Consider the following 21142-nt stretch of genomic DNA (forward strand, 5'->3'; position numbering starts at 1 on the left):
ATTCTATTCTATTCTATTCTATTCTATTCTATTCCATTCCATTCCATTCCATTCCTATTCTATTTCTTTTTTAATTTTTGTCTTTTAAGTTGCTTCCAAGGCTCCTGAAATCGTACATCCCTGTCCAGTTATAATTAATAGAGCATAAATCTGTACTATCCCCATTTTAGATCCTTGCCACACCATTAGCTAGAACTCCTTATAAGCTGTTAGCTCCAGAGTAATTTTCAGATCAAGCAGTTCTGTAAGAATGCCATTAGAACAATGTATTRGGTACTTAAGCAAAACCAAAGTAAGAATTTGTCAGGAACATGTGTCAACTACAAGCTACAGTGAACAGAACTATTTTTCATTTTCATCTCATTKTACTGCAGTGGCTGTCATTGCTGGCTCCAGTCACATCTTGCCACAGTGATGCATGAACTTGTCACCTCAAAACTGGACTGCTGCAACCTACATGGAGTGGTACTGCCCAGCCCTGCATGGGCACAGAATGCTGAGACTCATTTATGAGGTGACACCGTGCCACTTGAGCACACTGGGCTCATGTTTCAATGCTCTGTACTTGTAGGTTTAAAAAGCCAAGGTTCCGATTTTAATTATTACAGCCAAACTACTTGAGAGAGAATTATCCAAGAAACTGAGCCCTGCTGGCAACTGCTCGTGTCACAACTTGGCCTTGGGGATAAACTGAACTACCAAAGAGGCRAGTCTCAAAGACAGTTTCTAGATTTGGGTTGTTCTTGCCCGCTGAGGGTTCAGCACAGTTCAAATTCATTTGGACACACTTTCCCACTCATCCCAACCATTACCAAACACTAGCAAMAGAAGGGTTGGAGATAAGGAGTGACTGACTTATAAACTGTCCTTTCATCTGCATTTCACTTGCAGCTAAAGGAACCATACCATAAAATATGCTCTCACAGGCTTCCAATAAGCACATTGCTGTTAMTAACAAAACCAACCAAACAAACCCCAAATCCCAACAAATAAAAAATGCCTGGTAAGCAAAACTTTTTTTACCAAATCAATTCACCATGCAGATATTCTGGACATTTCACTTGACCACTGAGGAAACTGAGTGCACAAGATTTCAGGTAGTAGTTCCTCTCTGACAAACATCATTTGCAGTTCCTTTTTCTTGCAAATGTGTTTTGCAAAGTGTTACCCATTATGCTTTAGTTACTTCCAGTTAAGGATGTTCAAATCCATTTTGAACCAATGTGCTCACAAGAAATTCATGGAATCACTAAAGGAATCATTAGGATGCAAATCGCACACTGCCCATCCCTGTCACATTTGCATCTCTTGGTTTATACATAAGAACATGGTGGCCTCTTYCAACATGAAATATAATTTACACATCCAGAAAAAAACAAAGAGGTGCCACTGCCAATCCTGCTCCATGTATTGTCAAAATGCAGTAAGCTAGCTCTTGATAAATCTTCAAATGTTTCTACACTCAGAGAATGGTCTTTATAGGAACCACTAGAAACAATTTCCATTATTTAAAACACTGAAGTAAAAACTATCCCAGATATCTCTTGAAGTCTAAGGTACCTCCTACAACTAAGAAGACATGTGAGTCAGACTTTAAGCAACTGAATAAATACATTTCAAGCAGATTTAGCTTCAAACAGAAGGAAGAAGCTATAGGATTACTTTAGGAACACAGTTGCATAGTGCAGATGTGCAGATCCACAGCACTCTATGTCACTGAGAAGCAGGTAATATCTGAGAGATTTAGATACCAGCATTCCTACTAAAGATTTCCCATGATGAGTTCATCTGTGAAAAGTTCATGAACTGTATGACTCATGTCAGAAATAAATCTTGCAAGCATATTTCTTTTTAGGGTTTTTTGTTGTTGTTGTTTTTATTTTAATAGGGCTTACAATCACTGTTTATGACCCAGAATAAAAACTGCTTTGATAGCATTGGTTTCGGGAAGCTGTAACTAATCAAAAGTCAAAGCTGATCAAAAATAAAATACTTGTAGTTTTGCCTCATTCTTAAAGAATGACCTTATCATGCAACAAATAAACTTTTTGTGCACTGTTCCCTCTGCCCAGCAAAATCCTCTATAAAAATGAAACATAATATTATGCCACTTGGCAATGTATCAGGACTTATGGCCTATAAAGGGACAGCTAAAGGCTGCAGCAGATGCTTCTTCATCAGAAAACCGAGAGAAACTGGAGTGAGACAGAAGAGGCTTTTGTTACTGCTAATGCTTCCATGTTTGYTCTCAGGAGTTTTCCACCCTTAGGGAGGAAAAGACCATTACATTAGTGCCTCACAGACTYAGCTAACATACAAGGAGAATTTAAGTTATTCAGACCACCAGCCACACCAGTGCAGTGATGCTGTTGCAGATAGCAGTCCATAMATTTCATACTGAAAGAAGCACAGGCAAACAAGCAGAACCTGCTGGCTGCTGCAGCTCTTCCACTGGGAGAGTATTTCTCAGCTGATCTTCAGAGACAGTGGGATTATGCAGGAAAGTTCTTCTATTTTCCTCCTGTGACTTCCTCATACACAGCCACACCACATCACATAATAGAAGGAGATTTACTCCACTGTCCTCATCCCTCCCAGGCAGATTGCAGTGCAGTACAGGAAAAATACCCAGCATCATCCTCACACTGCACAGAGAAGAGTTYTGAGGYRGAAGAGAACAAGACTCATRGCCTACCACAGGAYTTTTTCATCACTTTGAATTGTTTCACTCTGCAGTGTGYTGATCAGCACAGCTCAAACAAGATCTAAATGAAAGCTGATGGTGCACAAGAGGTAGATGGCAACGAATGGCAGCATAATCTTGTCAAAACCACGAAAGCTTAATATATTTGTAAAAGGACTGTTTCCTTTAAATTCTCACACAGCAGAGGAAGCTGTAATGGACTAGCAAAATTTAAACTTCTGTAAGAAATTTTCTCCCGAGAGCACAAAGTAACTGCTGCCAGGACATTGCATAACCAGGCATAAAATGAAGCAAACTACTGAAAAAGGCTAATCTTACAGTCACCCATATCTTAAATAGGAAAGTAGAATGGGGAAAATAACAAAGTAATGCTTAGTTATCTACTAGGACCTTTAAAAATGAAACCCTAATGTTAAAATATAGAGAGAGCCTACTACAAAGGGATTTCTTTTACAAGAGCTGCATCCAAAGAAGGATGGCCTATTAAGCAGTCAAGCTCAAATGGAATCTGCTCTCAAATGTCATCAGAAGAGCAGTGCCTTTCCACCAGGTCTATTTCCTGACATGCAGCCACAGTTTCATCTATTAAATATAATGATAAAAACAGCCAGTGAATGTTTATCGCTCCTTTTTGTCCCTTGACACCAATGCAGTTCAGAGAGAGGGAGCAGACATTTACCCTGACTGTAAATCATCAAAACAACTCACAGCTGGTTTAATTTCTGCACACCTACAAACAGTGAGATTGCACAGTGATAGTTTGGGGCATAACCACAACCCCACAACTAAGCCTCACAGAGGGAAAATCTCCCGTCAGCAACTTCTCTTCACGTTTGTTTACAAATAAAGCCAAATTATAATCTCTCAATTTGCAAGACTGGCAGCTAGGGACAAAATAAAAATGTTACAGTTTGGCTCCTCTTGTGATCCAGAACCAATAACAGAAWGAAAAATGTTCTATCACTGCAATTTTTAGAATCCCTTCTATGGRAATCCAGCTTTTCCTACAGCAGTTGTCTGGCACTTTCAGAACCCAGGCAGCATTGCACTTTGCACAACTCCATATGAAGAAACTAAGCAAGCATCAATCATTTTCAAAATCTGCCCTATCAGTCAGCACAGGCTGGTGAGAATGTTTATGTTATGTCCAAAATTGCCAAAGAAGTGTCAGAGATAAGAGATATACTCTGCAACATAAGAAAGAAATCATGGCAGGAAGCAAGCAGAGTCACAAAACCTGCAGSTCTTTCAAGATATCACAACAAAAAGAGATAAAGTTATTCTGTTCCCAGTGGCTCCAGCTCAGRCCTTTTTCTCCTCAAGCCTTGGAGAAGTGCAGTCCATGGTTTGGCATCAGAGTCAGCATCACAAGCCAAACCACACGGTCCACTGTCTGAAATCCATCTTTTATTTTTTTCAAAATAATAAATTATACCTTTTTTAATCTTATTGCTTGAGCCTTTTACTTTAGTATTTTAATTCTCCTCTCCACCTSTGAAGCAAAAGAAAAGCTTTTGACAAAACCAGACAAGATTTCCTTGTCACTTCACAGCTCCAGAAGCTTGAAAGAGAAATCACTATGTCCTTATAATCAGTACAAAGATGCAAAGGTGCAAAATTTCCTTAAGAGAAGCAGAGGTTAATTTTCTAGAGAGGGAAAAAATATCTCACACAAAGTCAGAAAAATCAGCTTCGRTATCTTAAGCTAATCATAAGAGACAGGGTTCCTTTCTTAAAAGCTTAATGATACTATTTTGCTACTGTTCCAAGCACCATTCAAAGTTTAAGTACAAATAAACATTTGATCACTCAGCTGCTGAAAAATATTGTTCAACACTTGCAGTAAGTGTAATGGATCCAACACAGGAAGAGAGGAAATTAAACACAAAAAGATACACAAGCAACGAACTCACAAGACAGAATATCTTCTTACTTTAGAGTCAGAACAGATTAGTATCACATCTCTGACAATACACCCTTAAAACAACTTACATGTTTCATCATGTATTTCACCAGCCCTTCTTCATAAAAATACGTTATGTTTCCAATTTTTCATTTAAGTCAAGACCTTCTTTGGCAATTTTTACATGAGCTGTGAAAACATTAATTTTTTACTGCTTTGACCTTTCCTTTCTAAAGTCTTCATATTGGATTGTTTCCTGATTGCTAAGAGGATAAAATAACATCTGGAGGGACAGAAGTTGCCATTTTGAAGCTCTGCTAGAAAAAAWTAAAAAAAAAAWAWWAATAAAAAAKAGATAGCTTTACAGCAAAGCAGAGAGTAAGAAAATATCAGCCCTCATGTTTTGAAAGCTAATTGAAAATTACTGACCAACAAAAAATACTAAATTAATTGTAAGTGCTATAACACAAAGTTTAACTTCTGGAGAAGAACTAAGAGAAGATATCTTTGACACATTCCCAGCTTTGGCATCTCTGTCCTTGCTCCTGCAACAAGGTGGTTCAAAATACCCATCACACAGGAAGAACACGCTATATGTCTTCATAGGTACTAAAATGTGGAACTATTCTCCCTCTTCGACTGCTGATCAATCTAACTGCATGATACAGCTATAAAGGCACAAAGAAAGCCAGAAAGTTAAAAGTTAGATTTTTAAATTTTAAAAAAGCCTGAAAGAATCAAAGCAAATTAATTCCTAAAAATAAATATCACACAATAGGCAGCTAACAAAACTCCTTTCTTCTGGGAACGAAGAAAGAAAGCTGTTTTAAARCTGGTTTTCTGAAAGAACTGAAGTGTTTCAACTGCCCTCTAGTGTTAAAATTAATGCACAGGTGAGCAAGCCGAGAGGGAGGCTGAAAAGATGCTTGAGTCAAGAAATTAATCAGTATGGCTTATTTTTAACCACTGTAAAACTAAAAATTAAAAARGTAGATTTATAAAATACCAGTGGGCTAATTTTGTCTTTAAATTAAGATTTTCAAACCTTTCCTGTAACGAGCAATTCTGCCCCATAGCAACTGACTACATGAAATTATGTGAGATCTTTTACTCAGCTCCAACCCCCTATTTCAGCCTAAGGAAAAGTTCTGCTTGATGCTAAAAAACTAAATTATYGGAATTGTAAAAGAGAGAAGAATCAATCATCTATTTGCATAACGCAAGTTACAAGAAAGCAAATAATAAAACTAAAGAAATACTGGCTTTTATAATTCACTCTATTTATAACAAACTGTTTATATATAAGCTTGGCTGAAAAAAATTTCCTTTCCCTCCTCAGGCTCCACATATAAATTTTAACTTGCATTTAATTAGCATGCAGAAAAAGGAAAGCTCAGATGGAAACCTTCTCTGGAGGGTTCTTAACCAACAAATTCAATGAAATGTTGAGCACCAATAAAAAATAAAGTTAATATGACAAAAAGTGAGACTCCTAAGAATATTAGGTACTGATAGAAGAAAGGGAAATGTTTTAACAGATAAGCTAAGTGTTCAGTTGTGTCTACTGCCTCTTGTGTGAGTGGGCAGTACTGAGTCTGGCTCCCTCTTCACCATTTCCCCCCTCCATGAAGTATTGTACACCTTGGTAAGATTTTCTCCAGGCTGAACAGTCCTAGTTCTCACTGCCACTCCTCRTAGGAAAGATGYTCCAGTCCCTTAATAACCTCTGKGGACTTTTGCTGGASCAGCTCCACTATGTCCAGATCTTTCTTTTGCTGAGGAGCTACAGCAGGGCACGGCACTCCAGCTGTGTCTTTCTGGTGTGAGTGGAGAAGGACTGCCTTCCTCAAACTGCTGGAGATGCTCTTCCTGCAGCCCTGACTGCCCTTGTCTGCCTTTGCCACAAGAGTGCATTGCTGGCTCATGGTCAGCTCGTCACCAACCAGACAGAGCTGCTTTCCAGAGGGTCAGCACAAACTGGAGCAAACCAGGTATTTTTGGAACACATTCTTGTGCAGATGCAGATGCTGTGGCTGAGTGGAAGCAGTCAACACAGATTAACCAGTGACAAATAATGCCTGACCAACTGGATTTGTGGGCAATGGCAGAGCAGTGGATGGGATTTACCTCAGGAAGTCTTTTAACAGTCTGGACTGGTGGGAAACTGGACAGGTAAAAAACTGCTTGGAAGGTTGGGCTTGAAGAATAATGTTTGAAATGTCATGATCTGTGCTGGGGACCAGCAAAGAGTTGCATGGGTGGGTCTATCTTGAGGCTTGTCCTGTTTAACACCTTTATCAGTGACCAGGAGAAGGTGACACAGTACCCTCTCATCAGATTTGCAGATGACAGCAAACCAGGGGATGCAGGCAATAAGCTCCAGGGCAGAGCTACCATTTTTGGGGGACCTAGAGAGGTGTGAGGAACAGACCAGGAAAGGACCTGCTGCTGAAAAGGATTTGTGGGTGCAGTGGAGACTGGGCTAAACAGGACTCAGAATTGCAACAAAGGATAAAAGCTCACTGTACTGTATCCACAAGACAATACACAGTAGATAATGGAAGCAATTGTTTTCCTTTACTCAACACTGTACTAAATTTGGTTCTGGGCCTCCAATAAAATAAAGTCTTCATAAAGGGATGTGGAAGTGTTGAGGTGAGAGAGGTGCTCCAGCCCTTTGATCATCGTCATGGCCCTCCTCTGGCCTCACCCCWTSTCTTAGGAAGRCATGCTGAAAGTTGRGATTGTCCAGCCTGGAGAAGAAAAGGCTCCAGGGAGACTTTATMGCACCTAAAGAGAGGCTGAAAGCTCAAGAGGGACATTTTACAAGGGCCTGCTCTGATAGGACAAAGAGAGGAGATTTCAAATGGAAGGAGAATCAACTGAAATTTGATATGAGAAGTTTTTTACAATAAGGGTGATAAAACACTGTCACAGGTTGCCCAGAAAGGTGATGGATGCCCCATCCATGGAAACATTCAAAGGCAGYTTGGATGGGGTTCTGAGCAACYTGATCTGGTTGAAGATGCCCCTGCTCATTGCAGGGGGATGGATTAGATGGCCTTTAAAGGGTCCTTTCCAACACAAACTATTCTATGAGAAACCTGAGCAAGTCCTGCCAAAGGTCACCAAGTTTCTCAGGGAATTAGAGCTCTGGGCTTGTGAGGCAAGGCTGATGAAAATGGGCTTGTTTCATTTATTATTATTATTATTATTATTATTATTATTATTATTATTATTATTATTAWATCATTATTTATTTCAKTAAGGATTTGGAGGARYACAATAGCAGACTTTCAATTCCCAGGAGAAGGCTGGGAAGAATACAGAATACAGGCTCTTTATGAAAATATGTGGCAAGAGAACAAGAGACAATGSAAGTTGCCACAGGACATTAAAGAAATCACTGCTCTGAAGCATCAGAACGGGYGTCTGAAAGAGTGTGAAATCTACATCCACATAGATTTTCAGGAACCATCTGGACAAAGCCTGAGAAACATAGTCTGAAGTCAGCATTGATCTTGGTATGAGTCAGAGTTGGCCTAGATGATCCCTGGAGGTCCCGTCCAGCCTGAATGATTCTGCAAGTGCCATCATCCCCCCCTATAAACCTAAGCACAGGGGATCTGGGGTACCATGGAGCCAATGCCCTTTCTGACACTAATATCACAAACACCAGCATTTATTTATTTATTTATTTATTTATTTATTTATTTTTGGGTGCTCACTACTCTGAATCAACTGCATTTATAAACGCAGCGTTATAAATTGTATGTGAAATGTCTTTAACATCCATCATACACCTATCCCTGGGCTTCCCATTCACCATGCCATGCTCAGRGAGTGCTGGCATATGTTTGTAGCACTGAGGAATGTTTGAGCTGCTCCACCCACAGATGCTCTGCTTAGTTAGCAGTGTTTGTTTCAAGAAAATTTAAAACAGTGTCCCCACTCCGTCCATCTGCCTCCCTCAGCACAAACATATTGATATGGGTACCAAGATGCAMAAGGTCTCATAGACACAGGCTTTTAATCAGGCTGGAAGCAAGCCCTTGGAAAGTTTCCATGACACAGATGGCCACCCCTGGCCTGTGCATCACATCTGTAGTGCCATTGTCTTCTCCACATCTTCTCCATCATTGGCATGAAAGCTGCCATGATCAAGTATCTGATCATGGTAGTCAATGATGGGGCCCACATTAAATATCATTAATCTGGACTAAAACTTCACGTCAATCATGAGCAAACTTGCTGACACAGACTCTGAGGGCAGCAATAATCCAGCAGGGCCAAACCAAATCACTGCCTGGAATGCAGRGTCTGATGTAATACTTGGCTTCGAGCTGCTCCCATGACTCTCAGTTACACAYACAGATACAGTCACCCACATTACACAGCTACTTTTGTTCAGCAGTTTTGTGAAATCTGTCAAAAAATTCAATGCTGTTCACACCAGTATCAGCAGTAGGCATTACATCACAGTAAGCACACCTGATCTCTGAAGCYCAGTTAAATCTTAGGGAGACAAAGACAAATACAGTTTTAAAACATAGAATCATGTTTATAAATATTTGATAGGAATGTCAAGGTTTCTAAAGCTGACCAGAGTTCATCGAGTACAGAAGTTTCAAAATCACTTTGGTCAGCAGCATACTTTTATGGCAGTGCTTCTGCTTTTTTTACGCACGTTCTCAGCATGGTATCACAATTCTGCTGCATGGGCATGCTCCCATACCACAACCAGCACATGTACCATCCATTGGGAATCTCTGAGTTAACACAGCATCCAGCCTGGCATCCATCCACCTTTACAAAACAACTCATCTAACCCAATTTCCCACCATCTTTGTTAACTGTCCYACAGCTGTGGGCAGAAAAATTCCCCCGGGGCCTGCAGCCTGTTTCTTTTCTGTCTCTTTCCTGACACTCCTACGAAACACACTCTCATTTCATGACAAATGGTCATAGAGGGTAGTGAAGTGGGAAGAGTTTTTGCTGACTAATAAGCTTGGCTCCAGTCAGATGTGACCACCTTCCCACCACACGGTGATGCAGTCATGAGCTGAGCTCCTACAGCACCAGAAGTTCACCGGTTCCCACAAATTTCCTGTTTGTGGGCACCATGGTCAGATCAGAGCAGCTGCACCACGACGTGCAGTGCTGCACTGAAGAAAATATTACATCATGTGYGGTCTTGAAGTGCTGACTGCCATCCTCAGACAGGAAGGGACAAGAACCACACAGCAGACAGTAAAAAGAGAAGTCATTCACATTCAAAAATCCCTAATTGAACTTAATAGGTAGAGAACAGACTTAAGAGCTGAAACCAAGTATTTAATATCCCACACCAGTTAGGAATTCTTGTGTATTATATTTAGTATTCACTACCTAACTGTAACCCCAAACTGTTTTAAATGCACTAAACTCACAGCTCCACCATCAACTGATGATGGCTTCTAGAATCTATAATAATGATATGATGTGTGAAAAGAATCACACAATTTTCTTGTTTTTCCCATGTTTGAGTTTCAGTGAACCTTCCCTTCTTTATTTTAAGAATACTGKGAGACTACAAAATTAAAAGTTTGGACAGCATGCATAATACTATGTATTTTTAGTTTTAAGTATTTCATGTATTTGTTCAAGTTGGGTATCCATGGAATTATGATAATGTAAACAGAAGTGCCTAAGGTGAATGAGCAGATGTTATTTTGAAACAAGGGTACACAAATAGATCTGCAGCTTTCTATAAACTGAGTGCAGAGAGCAAAAAGTGGACAAAGTCCCTACAGTATTTTAACCTATACAAATGTTGAGGATTAGTCTTTTCCTCTCTTTACACACACTCCCTTAAAAGAGAAAATTTCCATGCTCAAACCACTTYATTTCTTTCCACATTCTGCCGCTACATCTTCTCATTCATCAAAGGTTCATSAGCCTCATTTAATATATTTCAAGTCGGGTAGCTCAGGATGCTTTAACAAACAGGAATTTGTCAGAGCTTGGCTGGATTCCCTCAAACGCACCCTCATCCACCAGTTGTGGATGACTGGTACTAGCCAACTGTAAAGCACTGTTCCTGAACAAGTAACAATTGTTAAAATAAAAAAATTAGGGTTTAGGCTATGTATTGTTCTGTGCTGCTATCAAAGGAAGCACTTGCATGAAAATACAAAAGCAGGAAACAGTAAAAAATTACAGTCCATGGCACCAGYTCTTAGCCAGCTTCAGTCTTCACTGTGTACTGTATCACACCAATAAATAAAAGGTGCACTGTGAGCAGTTTTAAAGCAAAAACAGATGACAAAAAATCAAAACAAAACCCAAACCAGCCACCCCCGACTCCAAAAAAAAACCCAAGCAGACTGAAGACCGAAGCACTAAACAATTGTGACAAGTAAAAAATCTTAACAAAGGTCAGTGTTGTCCCCRAGATTTTTATTTCAGCTGTCAGCTTTGAAAGCCAGATATATACAAATGTCAGTAAAGGCARAAGGTAAAAATTAGTACTCTTATACAGCCATACTCACTGGCTTTCCAAAATATCTCTCTCTCTCTCTTTTAATTAAGTGCCAAGGTTATAATAAAAATTACAAGGGAGAATATCAGTTTTGATAACATGCTGATTTATATAAAAAAACTGCAAAATATTAATATTCAGTTCATTCCTAGAGTCCTCCTCCCATCGTGCCTGTCTCTGGAATGACCCAAACAGCACCAAGGTGTGGCTGGACAAAGAGAGCATTTGACACTTTCTCTGTGTGAGGYTCCCAGACAAAAATAAGCTCTTGGCAAATCTTTGCTTTTTACTAAGGGAACAGAACTTAGAATCACAAGCCACAAGAGAAAAACAAGCRGGCCTAAAGATGCATATTTCAAGCAACACTGCTCACAAAGCTGTGAATTAAAATTGCATAGCAACCATTAAAAATTTTAACATCAAAACAGTGAACAAAACATACATGTCACAACATGCAGCCTTCACTAACTTCTTCCTGTTTCTGTATTCTTTTTGATATGCACAAAGCATGCAAGAAACAAGCAGCCAATGCTGTCAAAGAAGCACACAACACTTAAACATAAATTAGATGCATAAATGCTATTTAGGGCTAAAAATAAACCCTTGGTGACAATATAAACTAATTGTTAGACATTACATTTTTTAAAGTATGCCTATGAAAAAACACCACATTTTAAAATCAAACCATGGTATCTACAACTATCCAGTTTTCTGTTTTCACCTGAAGTTGCACAAACGCTGTCAAAAGATTACAAAAATTATTATGACAAATATACTCATGATGATACGAGTTCTGCTGAGTAATTGGTATTAACATACCTATTTTCAGCAGTTTTATGTGACAAATCCATTGCCTTTCAGCTTGTTTAGGCTGAGAACAATCCAAAATAACCACAGTGTCGACACTCAGTGTGTGAATGCTCATTGCAAGACAGAGCCCCTTGCAAAAGCCTGATCGTGCTTTAAGCTTACTTTCTTCCCAAGTTCAATCTAATTTTTCTAATAATTTTTCTGTAAGGATGAGTCTGTGCTTTTGCAACTGCTGCACACAAATGTGTGTTATGTGTGCTGCTGGGAGTCACAGGCACTGGATTCCATTCCTGCTCTTAGTCATGCTCGGCTCACTCTGCCCACAGCATCTCCCGTCACTCTGGGCACTGCTAGCAATGCACAGTCAAGCCTGACCTAACGYGCTCCCCTGCAACAGAAGGCAAAAATAAACACACAAAGACAGCCCAAAAGCTAGCAACCCTGGGTTCAAATTTTACCCATCTTGCACAGCACCAAATAGGCCACCTCAAAATGTTTGCAGCTTTGCCTCCTCCCGGTCCATGTGACAGGCTCCTGTCAGTTCGCATGTCTTTCAGTTTCCATCTGACTTTATTGCTTGGCTTTGTTACTGAATACCTTATCAAGCCCCAAATAGGTTTTATCAACTCTCAGTTCAATCAAATAATTGAATCAGGTAAGGTTTTGGGATTTGCTTGATGCAGACCATTTAGAAAAAGAAGATTCCTGGTAAGTTTTTTCAGGCGATCTGTGCATGAGCCTCTGAAACCCACTACTGAGGGCAAACTGAGGAAATACAATAGGCTTTCCAYCTCTCACATCTTGTGCTCTACATAGCAGCAGTGCATTTATGCCACACTTTTCCCATTAACACTGCTGCTTTGTGTCATCTGTCCTCAGATGTTGCACACCAAATCCTAGCCAGCCGACTATTTGTTCCCAAACAGCCCCGTTTTCCTTCTTAAACRCTGCTGCAGCGAGGACTTTAAAAGAAGAAACATCCTCCCATACTAGGTCAATTAATCTCCATGTCAGCCCGAGGGCAATACAGAGGCAGGCAGAGAAGGAACTGGCAGGATGGCAAAGATAAAGCAGCTGAGCAGCACAGTTCAGTCAGGAACAGCACAGGGCAGAGCTGACAGTACTGCCATGGCAGGAGCACAAAGCAGGAGTGATTAATTAGCTTGACAAAAAGGGGAAAACTAGGATTAACAGCTATTCCTGGTACCTACATATATCCCCAACTTTTTTTTCAAAAGCACTGGATGTGGCTTGGAAAATGGGCTGAGGGAAATAGCCTTGGCAATGATTTCTGCAATCGATAATGATACGCTACAAAAAACGTATCAAGTGTATTTGGAATATACTGTGCCTCTGCTTGGAGGAAATCTACCTGCCTGAGGGGCACTCAGCTGCTGGAAAACCCACAGCAACCGAACCAAAGTGCCAAGAAACACATTAAAAGAGAGAAATCTGATACTGGCTCTGCAGAGGGCTGGCTGCAACGTGTAATGTTTTTTCCTCACTGGCATCTCTAATCTCTGTGGTTCTGCTGAGTGAGAGCAGCACCCATTTGTAAATGATGGGGAAGATTCCAGGGCTACTAGCAACAAAAGTAACATAGCTGATGAAATTCCCACCAACATCCACAGGAACCTACAGATTTCTTCCCTACACCGAAAGAAACTGTTCAGGTATCACAAGAGCAATAATTCCATGCAAAAGAAGAAAATCAAAGCTTTGGTAGTCTAGTAAGTTCAGTTTCTTGGTTCCTTAAGACAAATACACCTAACCATTCACAGCCTGTCTGAAGCTGAGCAGGACAAGTGTGATACATACCAAGCAGAAATAAATTGTTGGCTCAGCAATTCAAATACAGCTGCCAAAAAATCAGAAATCAAAGTGGATTTGAACCGAGTACACAGAGACCCTTCAGAAAATTCTATAATTAGAAATATTGAAAACTACTGCTTTAAGAAATTTAATTTAGTTCACAGCTGCCCAATAGGCTACCACATGATCATGTACACATCACTATTGAAAATGAAGCCTTTTTATTTCTTCACAGAGATGCAGGCAATACATTGCATGCAACAAAACAGGTTCCAGGAACCAGCTCAGCCAAGGGATATGGACCCCACAGTTGCTTTCAGGAGCTGCCATGCCCAAGAACAGCTCTGTGGAAGGCAGCTGAGGATCACAGCTCCGTGGGAGTTTGGTGACAGGCAAYAGGGACAGCAAGCTAAGTAACAGCAGAAAATTGCACTCCATCACATTCCTCCACGCCTTCTCTCACATGACAAGTAAGAGACAGTCTCACCCTATCATTCATAGGGAGATTTGGTTATACGTGTCACTAAATAATAAAGTGAAAATCTTTCTCCATACTAAAAAACTTGAATAAAAATCCACCCATGGGAAAGTGCCACAAATCTGATATTCCAAGGGAGCAGATTGTTAATAAAACACATTAATTAATGACGGGGACAAATATTCCAGGTTCGAGAAACCTGAGAATAACCAGCRAATAACTCAACAGTATCTCTGGGACACGTAAATTTCCTTTCCCCATAACTAATTTATCTTTTGCCAGTGGGGTGCTCTCATACACGGAGATTTAGCTTTATGGCACATTAAAGTTTAGCTGTATCATATTACTTAGTAACTTACAGGACTGGATCATCTRCTTTCTGCCTCAGGGCCTCAGAATCCAGTTTAAAACAGAAACTCTGAAAATTAAGTTATCCTGACCTGGCCAAATGCCAACCCTAAGGCCATTGCCCACAGCAACTTTCTGTTCTTCAGGCTACATTAGCAGAACTTTTAATAACGTTCCTGAAGATGTGATCCAGCATTATCCATTTAATTGGACAAGATCTTCTTATGACAAAGAACAGAGGCTGATGCCAAGTAGTCATTCAAATCAGACATGAACAAGGTGTTGTCCCAACTGTGRAACATCTGAGCACGTTTCACACATTTGACAAAGATGTGCCTTTGGCACAACCGGGTCATCAAGTTATTTCTGTGACTGTAAGACAGCCAATACAAGCTAATGAAACCTCTTCTCATACTTCTCTTTCTCACCTTGCTTGCCTGATCTCATTTTGGTTTAAACTTTACAGCTTGTATTTGTTCAGCAGGTCCCAGGTCCCCTTCTCTGCGCTTCACTCTGCTGGGCACAGTGTGAAGAAGTTGGGAGCAGAGTCCAAAACAAAGCACACRAACAAAGCACAGCCCTGCCCCAATGAGGTACCCAGGGTCACCCCAGAAGGCCTCACAGGCCACCACATGGCTGAGGCACAGTGACAACTTGTTCCATACAACAGCACCTTAAACATTTAAACCCATGTTAAAATGCCCATCTTATCCAGAATGGCTGCCTGCCAAAAACAAACCATCACAAAGCGTCTCACACACCCTTTTTGATTTCATTACACAAGCGTGTTTCAGAGACATTTAAAAAAAACCCCACAGTATGTGGGGATTTTAAGATATAACTGAAGATTGTCTTCACTATTTAATCTGGGTCTGAGCTCTCTACTGAGCAGTTTCTCACAACAGCTTTTGTAATACACTGTATTTAATTTTGAGTGATGAGTAGCAGCATTTCACTCAATTTCAATACCACACATTAGCAAGGCATTCAATCACTTTATTTTAACAACAACTTGTTTTTCAGATTCTAGAAATTCACGTCTGGCAAGCTTTTCAATATGCATGAGTATGTTTCATAGAAAGCAGAGAGCACGTTTCCCATTCTGCTCAGCACRTTCAAGTCCTGTCTTCTTTGCAGAAACAGACCACTTTGAAAGGAAAATCGTTCAATTTATAGAAGAGGGTATCTGAAATCCAGTAGCTAACAYTCATAAGAAAGGTAAAGAAAGTGAGGTAATTTCTAAACCTCCATTAGAGATGGGAGACTAATTTTTCAATTTGCTGTGAAACAGATTTCAGAAACATAATGGAAAGGGGGAAAATTGCACATTACCGTGCATGCAAGAAAAGATGTTTGAAATATGCTATTTATCTTCACTCTCTAAGGGATGTGGATTCTTTTGTACTCCTTGATGATGTGAATCACAGATCAGCATTCTGGGAATCAAGCCTATTCCCATTTACCAGTGTAATATGATCATTTAGCATAATTAACACATGCTATTTTGTTACTGCCATGGACTTGGACCAGATCTGAAATGTAAATATTTGCCAAACTGTACATCCTAGTGCCCAGTGCTACACAGCAGTGTAACTTCAGACACTCACTTGATTTGCTTTCTCTTCTGGGGGCAGAGTTAAGGCTGCTGCGGGAATTCTCACTTTCATAACAKGAGGCAGCTTAAACATTATAGATGATGTTACATTAATTTCTGCAGTATCAAATTTTAAAGGTGTGGAAACAAGATGAAAGAGCTCACAATGCAGCAATCATTTCAAGTGGCACAAGAATGAACAGAGAGAAAACTCCTGGAACAGATAACAACTGTTTCAATCTTCCCAACCATCTTTTCCCTAGTGTACTCCATCACCCAGCTCTCCTAGGACACAGTAATCAACAAACCACCATTCTGTGTGATTCACAGCATGGCACACATGCAAAAAGTAATCAAAAAAATCACTGCAAGATGTAAACGCACAKCAGCCTTATGGAGAGACATTTTATGACCTAGCCAAGACTCTTTRTAACAATCTTAAATTCTACAGCATGAAATTTCATAGGTTCTTTATCTTCCACACTGTAACATTGCGTCTCATCTGCTACAAATACAGATGTTACTTGTGTCAATGCCTAACACCCCCATCTGTGTTTTCATTCTTTGTCTTGCAACAGAAATATCGGGAAGATATTCATGTCTGTGCTGGTTTTGGTTTCTGAGGTAGAGTTAGTTTCCTTCACTGTGGCTGGCATGGAGCTGTGTTTGGGATTTGTGCTGGACACAGGGTTGATAACAGAGATGATTTAGTTGGTGGTGAGCAGGGTTTGCACAGAGCCAAGGCCTTTTCTGCTTTTTGTATTGCCATGGTGAGAAAACTGGGAGTACGCGGAAAACTGGGAAGAGACACAGCTGGGAGAGCTGACCAGAGGGATATTTCCTACCATATAACATCATGCTCTGTGTATCAGTTGARGGAGGAAGGAGAAAGGGGGGACATTTGGAGTGGTGATGTTTGCATTCCCAAGTCACTGTTATGTGTGACAGGATCCTCCTGTCCTGGAGATGGCTGAGCACCTGCCTGCCCATGGGAAGCAGTGAATTAATTCCTTGCTTTGCTTGTGCTCACGGCTTTTGCTTTCCCTACTAAGCCCTCATTATCTAAACTCATGGGTTTTCCAGCTTTTTCCCTTCCAGTTCTCTCCCCAACCCCACTGGAGGGGAATGAGTGAGCAGCTGTGTGRGTCTGGGCTGCTGGTTGGGGTTTGACCACAGCCATGTCCRATAACAAATGTACAGATTTTAAGTTTGTTGAATATCTCCTGTTAAAACATCCCATTACTGATTTTTCTCTTGGAAACACACAGGTCCTACAAGTGAAACTTTCCACCGCAGTTAGACAACAGAACTATTGCCTTGACACTGAAAAGCCCTCTCAGGATATTTCCCAAGTCTCTCTTTTACAACAGTCTCTCTTTTACAACAGTCTCTCTTTTACAACAGTATCCCTAAGTCAATGCATCTTTACTGCATCCCCAGAACTGAGCCATTGCATGACATCACCTGTAAGGATTATTAAGCTGAAAGCTCCAGCATTCCTTTTTCTTAGCCTCACCTAACATTTCTCAGCTTTTCCCAGTTGCAAGGRGATTCTTTCCCTTCACAGACCATAATCTCTTATCACTCGTCCCAAAATGTACAGCAGTGGATGTTCTTTGCCTGCAGCTGTCATGACAAGTTTTACACAGCAGCACAGAAGTATGAAACTGTTCTTGGCAAGCCAAGTACAAGAGTGGATTATTATCTCTCTGTTGCTCTCATTGCTTGGATTTATCAAACTGCATTCCTTGCAGCCTTTGGCAGAACACATGGCACTCAGGAGAAAGGTGGATCACCTTTCTTTCCCTAAAGGAGCACAAGTTGCTTCYTCTATTGTGTCAGAAACTTAATGAAAGTCAGGCAGTGCCACATCTTCCACTCACTCCTAGCCAAGGCTAAATCCCTGAAGAATACAGGGAATGTAAAAATACAAAGCAATGGGCCTGCAGCTGTACCAAGACACCTAGCCCCAGAGTAGCTCTGGGTTTCTCCAAGAGGAGTCTGCTTTTCCAAGCCTGTTTATAGAACTACCCTTACACAATAGGATAAAACTCAGATGGACTAACATAAGTGCCATCAGTAGGAACCTTGTTTCATTCTTCCCTCCTTCCTTTCCCTACAAATGTCACAGACAGGTAAGAAAACAGAGGAAGAAGAATATTTGCATTTAATGAAGAGAATTACTGTCCCCCTCTGTAACATTTCTTTCTTAGGGCAGCACTAGGAGAAAACCCCAACAACAACCATGCTAACCTGGACTTCCTCTGAGGAGAAAACAAGAGATTAGTAGAAGCCTTCATAAGAGCTCAGCTCATCTCCCCTTAATGTCAATGAGAGCAGTAATAAAGATACAGCTGAATGACTCCAAGTATCCTTCACAGAAATCTTACTTACTTGAGGTAATTGGATGCACACCAAGGAAAAAGTTGCAGACCAAACCTGGAAAGAAGAAGAACAGAATGAAGATTTTTGCCTTTTGGACCCATTTCCCACCAAAAACATAATTAGCTAAGGAGGACAGAAAGGATAGATTGAGGGATTTAAGAAAAAAAATCAAACAGGAAAAGGTATATTAAATTCTACCTGCTTCTGAACAAAAGGAGTAAGTCTGGTCTCCAGGGCATGATATACTGATTTTATCTGGACTCAAATTTAAATAATCAAACAACATATTAAAACAGGCTTACAGAAACTAAAGGGAAGATAGAGATCACAGGGAAAAGCAAAAGCTGTGTATCTACTAAATCAGAAATACTAGTCAGAAAAATCCAGTGCTTCTACCCCTTGGCACTTAGGTMCCTCATAATCAGCTGACCCCTAAAGACCTGTCTACAGCAGCCAAACCAGAAATTAAGCAAGACCCTTCCTGATGAACTCTCCTCCAGTAGCCTTGCTTTCTAACTGGTGTCACCTTTGCTTCTAGTACAACAAAGCACTGCTGAGGAGAAAATCACACAAAACCACACAACATAAACCACGCCACTTTCTCCAATTAATAATGGAGCTTTCAGACCTGTAACAGCACCACCCTGATGTTAGAAGGGTGCTACAAAAATAGCAAACTGACCAAAGTGGGAGTAGGACTTCCTTCAACMACATGGAGGAGAGACATGGAAGAGTACCATCTTCAGTGTTTAAAAGCCCATCAATATTATTGCTGCTGCATATCAAAAAAAGCACAAACTAATTATAAAATTTTTTAAAAAAGGTGATTATTCACTAAACTTGGTGGATGGAAATGTTTCCATTATTCCATTGTTGCTGATTTTTAAATGTTTTCCCTTCRCTGCTTCACTGTATCAAGCAAACATTGCTGTTGATTTCACACAGTCTGTTCGTCACCTGCTCCAGCACATGGACACTGCAACAGATCACACATACCAGTCCTACACATCTTCCTCAAAGTGAACCAATACCACATGAACTCATCACTGGTTTGGGCTCCATGGCAAGCATCCACCCAACCTAACTGCTGTCACCTCCCCAGTGACACAGGTGACAACAATTTTGTCCACTGAACTACTCATACTGAAGTCAAGGGTGGCTAAGCAATAATTAATAAATAATAAAATAGATAAATAATACRGAAAAAAATCATCAAGAATTAAATAATCCAAGCTTCCCACAGTTCCACTGTGTAGATGCCAGCTAGTCAGTCAAACTAATGTCACACACAGTATGCTGTCAGCTACATTTATAAATTATTTATTCACCACTGATGTAAGCCTGTTATGAACTGTAGCAAAGGCAGAAGTGGTCTGAGAGGAGCACATCAAGTCACATAATCCTGTAAAACAGGTTGCAATTGTAGCCATGTCAGAGGTACACTGATCAGCTTGACAAAAGCAGCTCTACACAGWAAAATTAAGAAAGGAAAATGAAATGCTGGTAAGAAAACTGTTAAAGAGGTCTTATTGTTGGCCATGGGAAACATTAAAAATAAACTCAAAGAAACAAGACTCTTCTGACAGGCCAGGACTGGTGAGATGAAAATTCATGTGCAGATGCAACCAAAGAGCTCAGTTCATGCCCGCAAAGATGCACTACAGGGCTCGGGTCGGTACAAGTTTTTTGCAAAAAACTGCGATGCAAGGAACAGCCACTCTGCAAATCCTTCAGAAACCTGAATCTTTCACTGTGTTTTCTATGAGAATAGGGAACTGCACTCAGCAGCCAGGCAAACCTGTTCAGWCCACAGTTTACAGCAGAASARAGTAAGGAGACAGGTCTGCCCTCCRAAGCAGAAGCCCTATAACATAAGGRCAAACAAAACCTAGAAGAAAGTACTAATCTTTTCTCTTCTAGAAAGCTCAGTGATTGGTAGGCACTTTTCTCCTGGTAACTGTTGGGTACATCACCACACTTTGTCCTCTAAACTAAAGCATACTTGTCTCTCAGTTCCTCAAACTATGTCTCAAGGGCAAGCGAAGTCTGTTTGCTTTTGTAAATGGATGCCTTGGACTAATGTCATCATCCCCAGGCAAGTACCTACTTTGGCTGTCACTGACAGTTTCAAGTTTTTGATATTGAAGTATCAATGCATTTTATTAATAAAATTAAAAGCTACGGCTCCAACTATTTACCGATCTTTGAACAGCACCTGGGCTGTCTAGTGATACAAGCAGCAACAGTCTGGTAGTGATCTTTTAAAGACTTAAGAAGAACATGGAGCAATGAACACCACCTCTCATTATCTCTTAAAAATAAAGGAGGGGGTGCCTTAGGACCTTCAAAACAAACAAGAACCTCAAGAAGATTTTGAGAAATTACTTTCAAGTTTTAAAAACAGAGGAACTAAATAGTATATGCAAAAGCAGGGAGAAAGCTGGAGATTTCTAAATGAAACATTTCTCTTTAAAGAGCTCTTTAAAAAGCAGTTCAGAAAAAAACAGCAACATATCTAAATGACTTGGACCAGTTTTGTTTCCTTTGTGCAGTTTAAACAGCAAGGAAGAAATTAACTACAGACAGCA

The 21142-nt window shown here is 40.3% G+C and overlaps 1 protein-coding gene across 5 annotated transcripts in view; it reads right to left on the bottom strand.

The window, feature by feature from the left end:
• Nucleotides 1-21142, bottom strand: part of TSPAN9 (tetraspanin 9) — a 162495-nt gene that overhangs the window by 133973 nt on the left and 7380 nt on the right. For 4 of the 5 annotated variants that reach the window (XM_057375833.1, XM_057375832.1, XM_057375836.1 and 1 more), the window contains one exon: nt 18564-18608. The exons of the other annotated variant lie outside the window; for it this stretch is intronic. In XM_057375833.1, the coding sequence (XP_057231816.1) occupies nt 18564-18608 (45 nt within the window). Of the gene's footprint in view, nt 1-18563; nt 18609-21142 lie in introns of those variants that run through there. 5 annotated transcript variants of the gene reach the window in all.

The sequence above is a fragment of the Malurus melanocephalus genome, unplaced genomic scaffold (assembly GCF_030028575.1).
Source record: "Malurus melanocephalus ecotype Western Australia unplaced genomic scaffold, MMel_1.1 scaffold_259, whole genome shotgun sequence".
NCBI classification, from domain to species: domain Eukaryota; kingdom Metazoa; phylum Chordata; class Aves; order Passeriformes; family Maluridae; genus Malurus; species Malurus melanocephalus.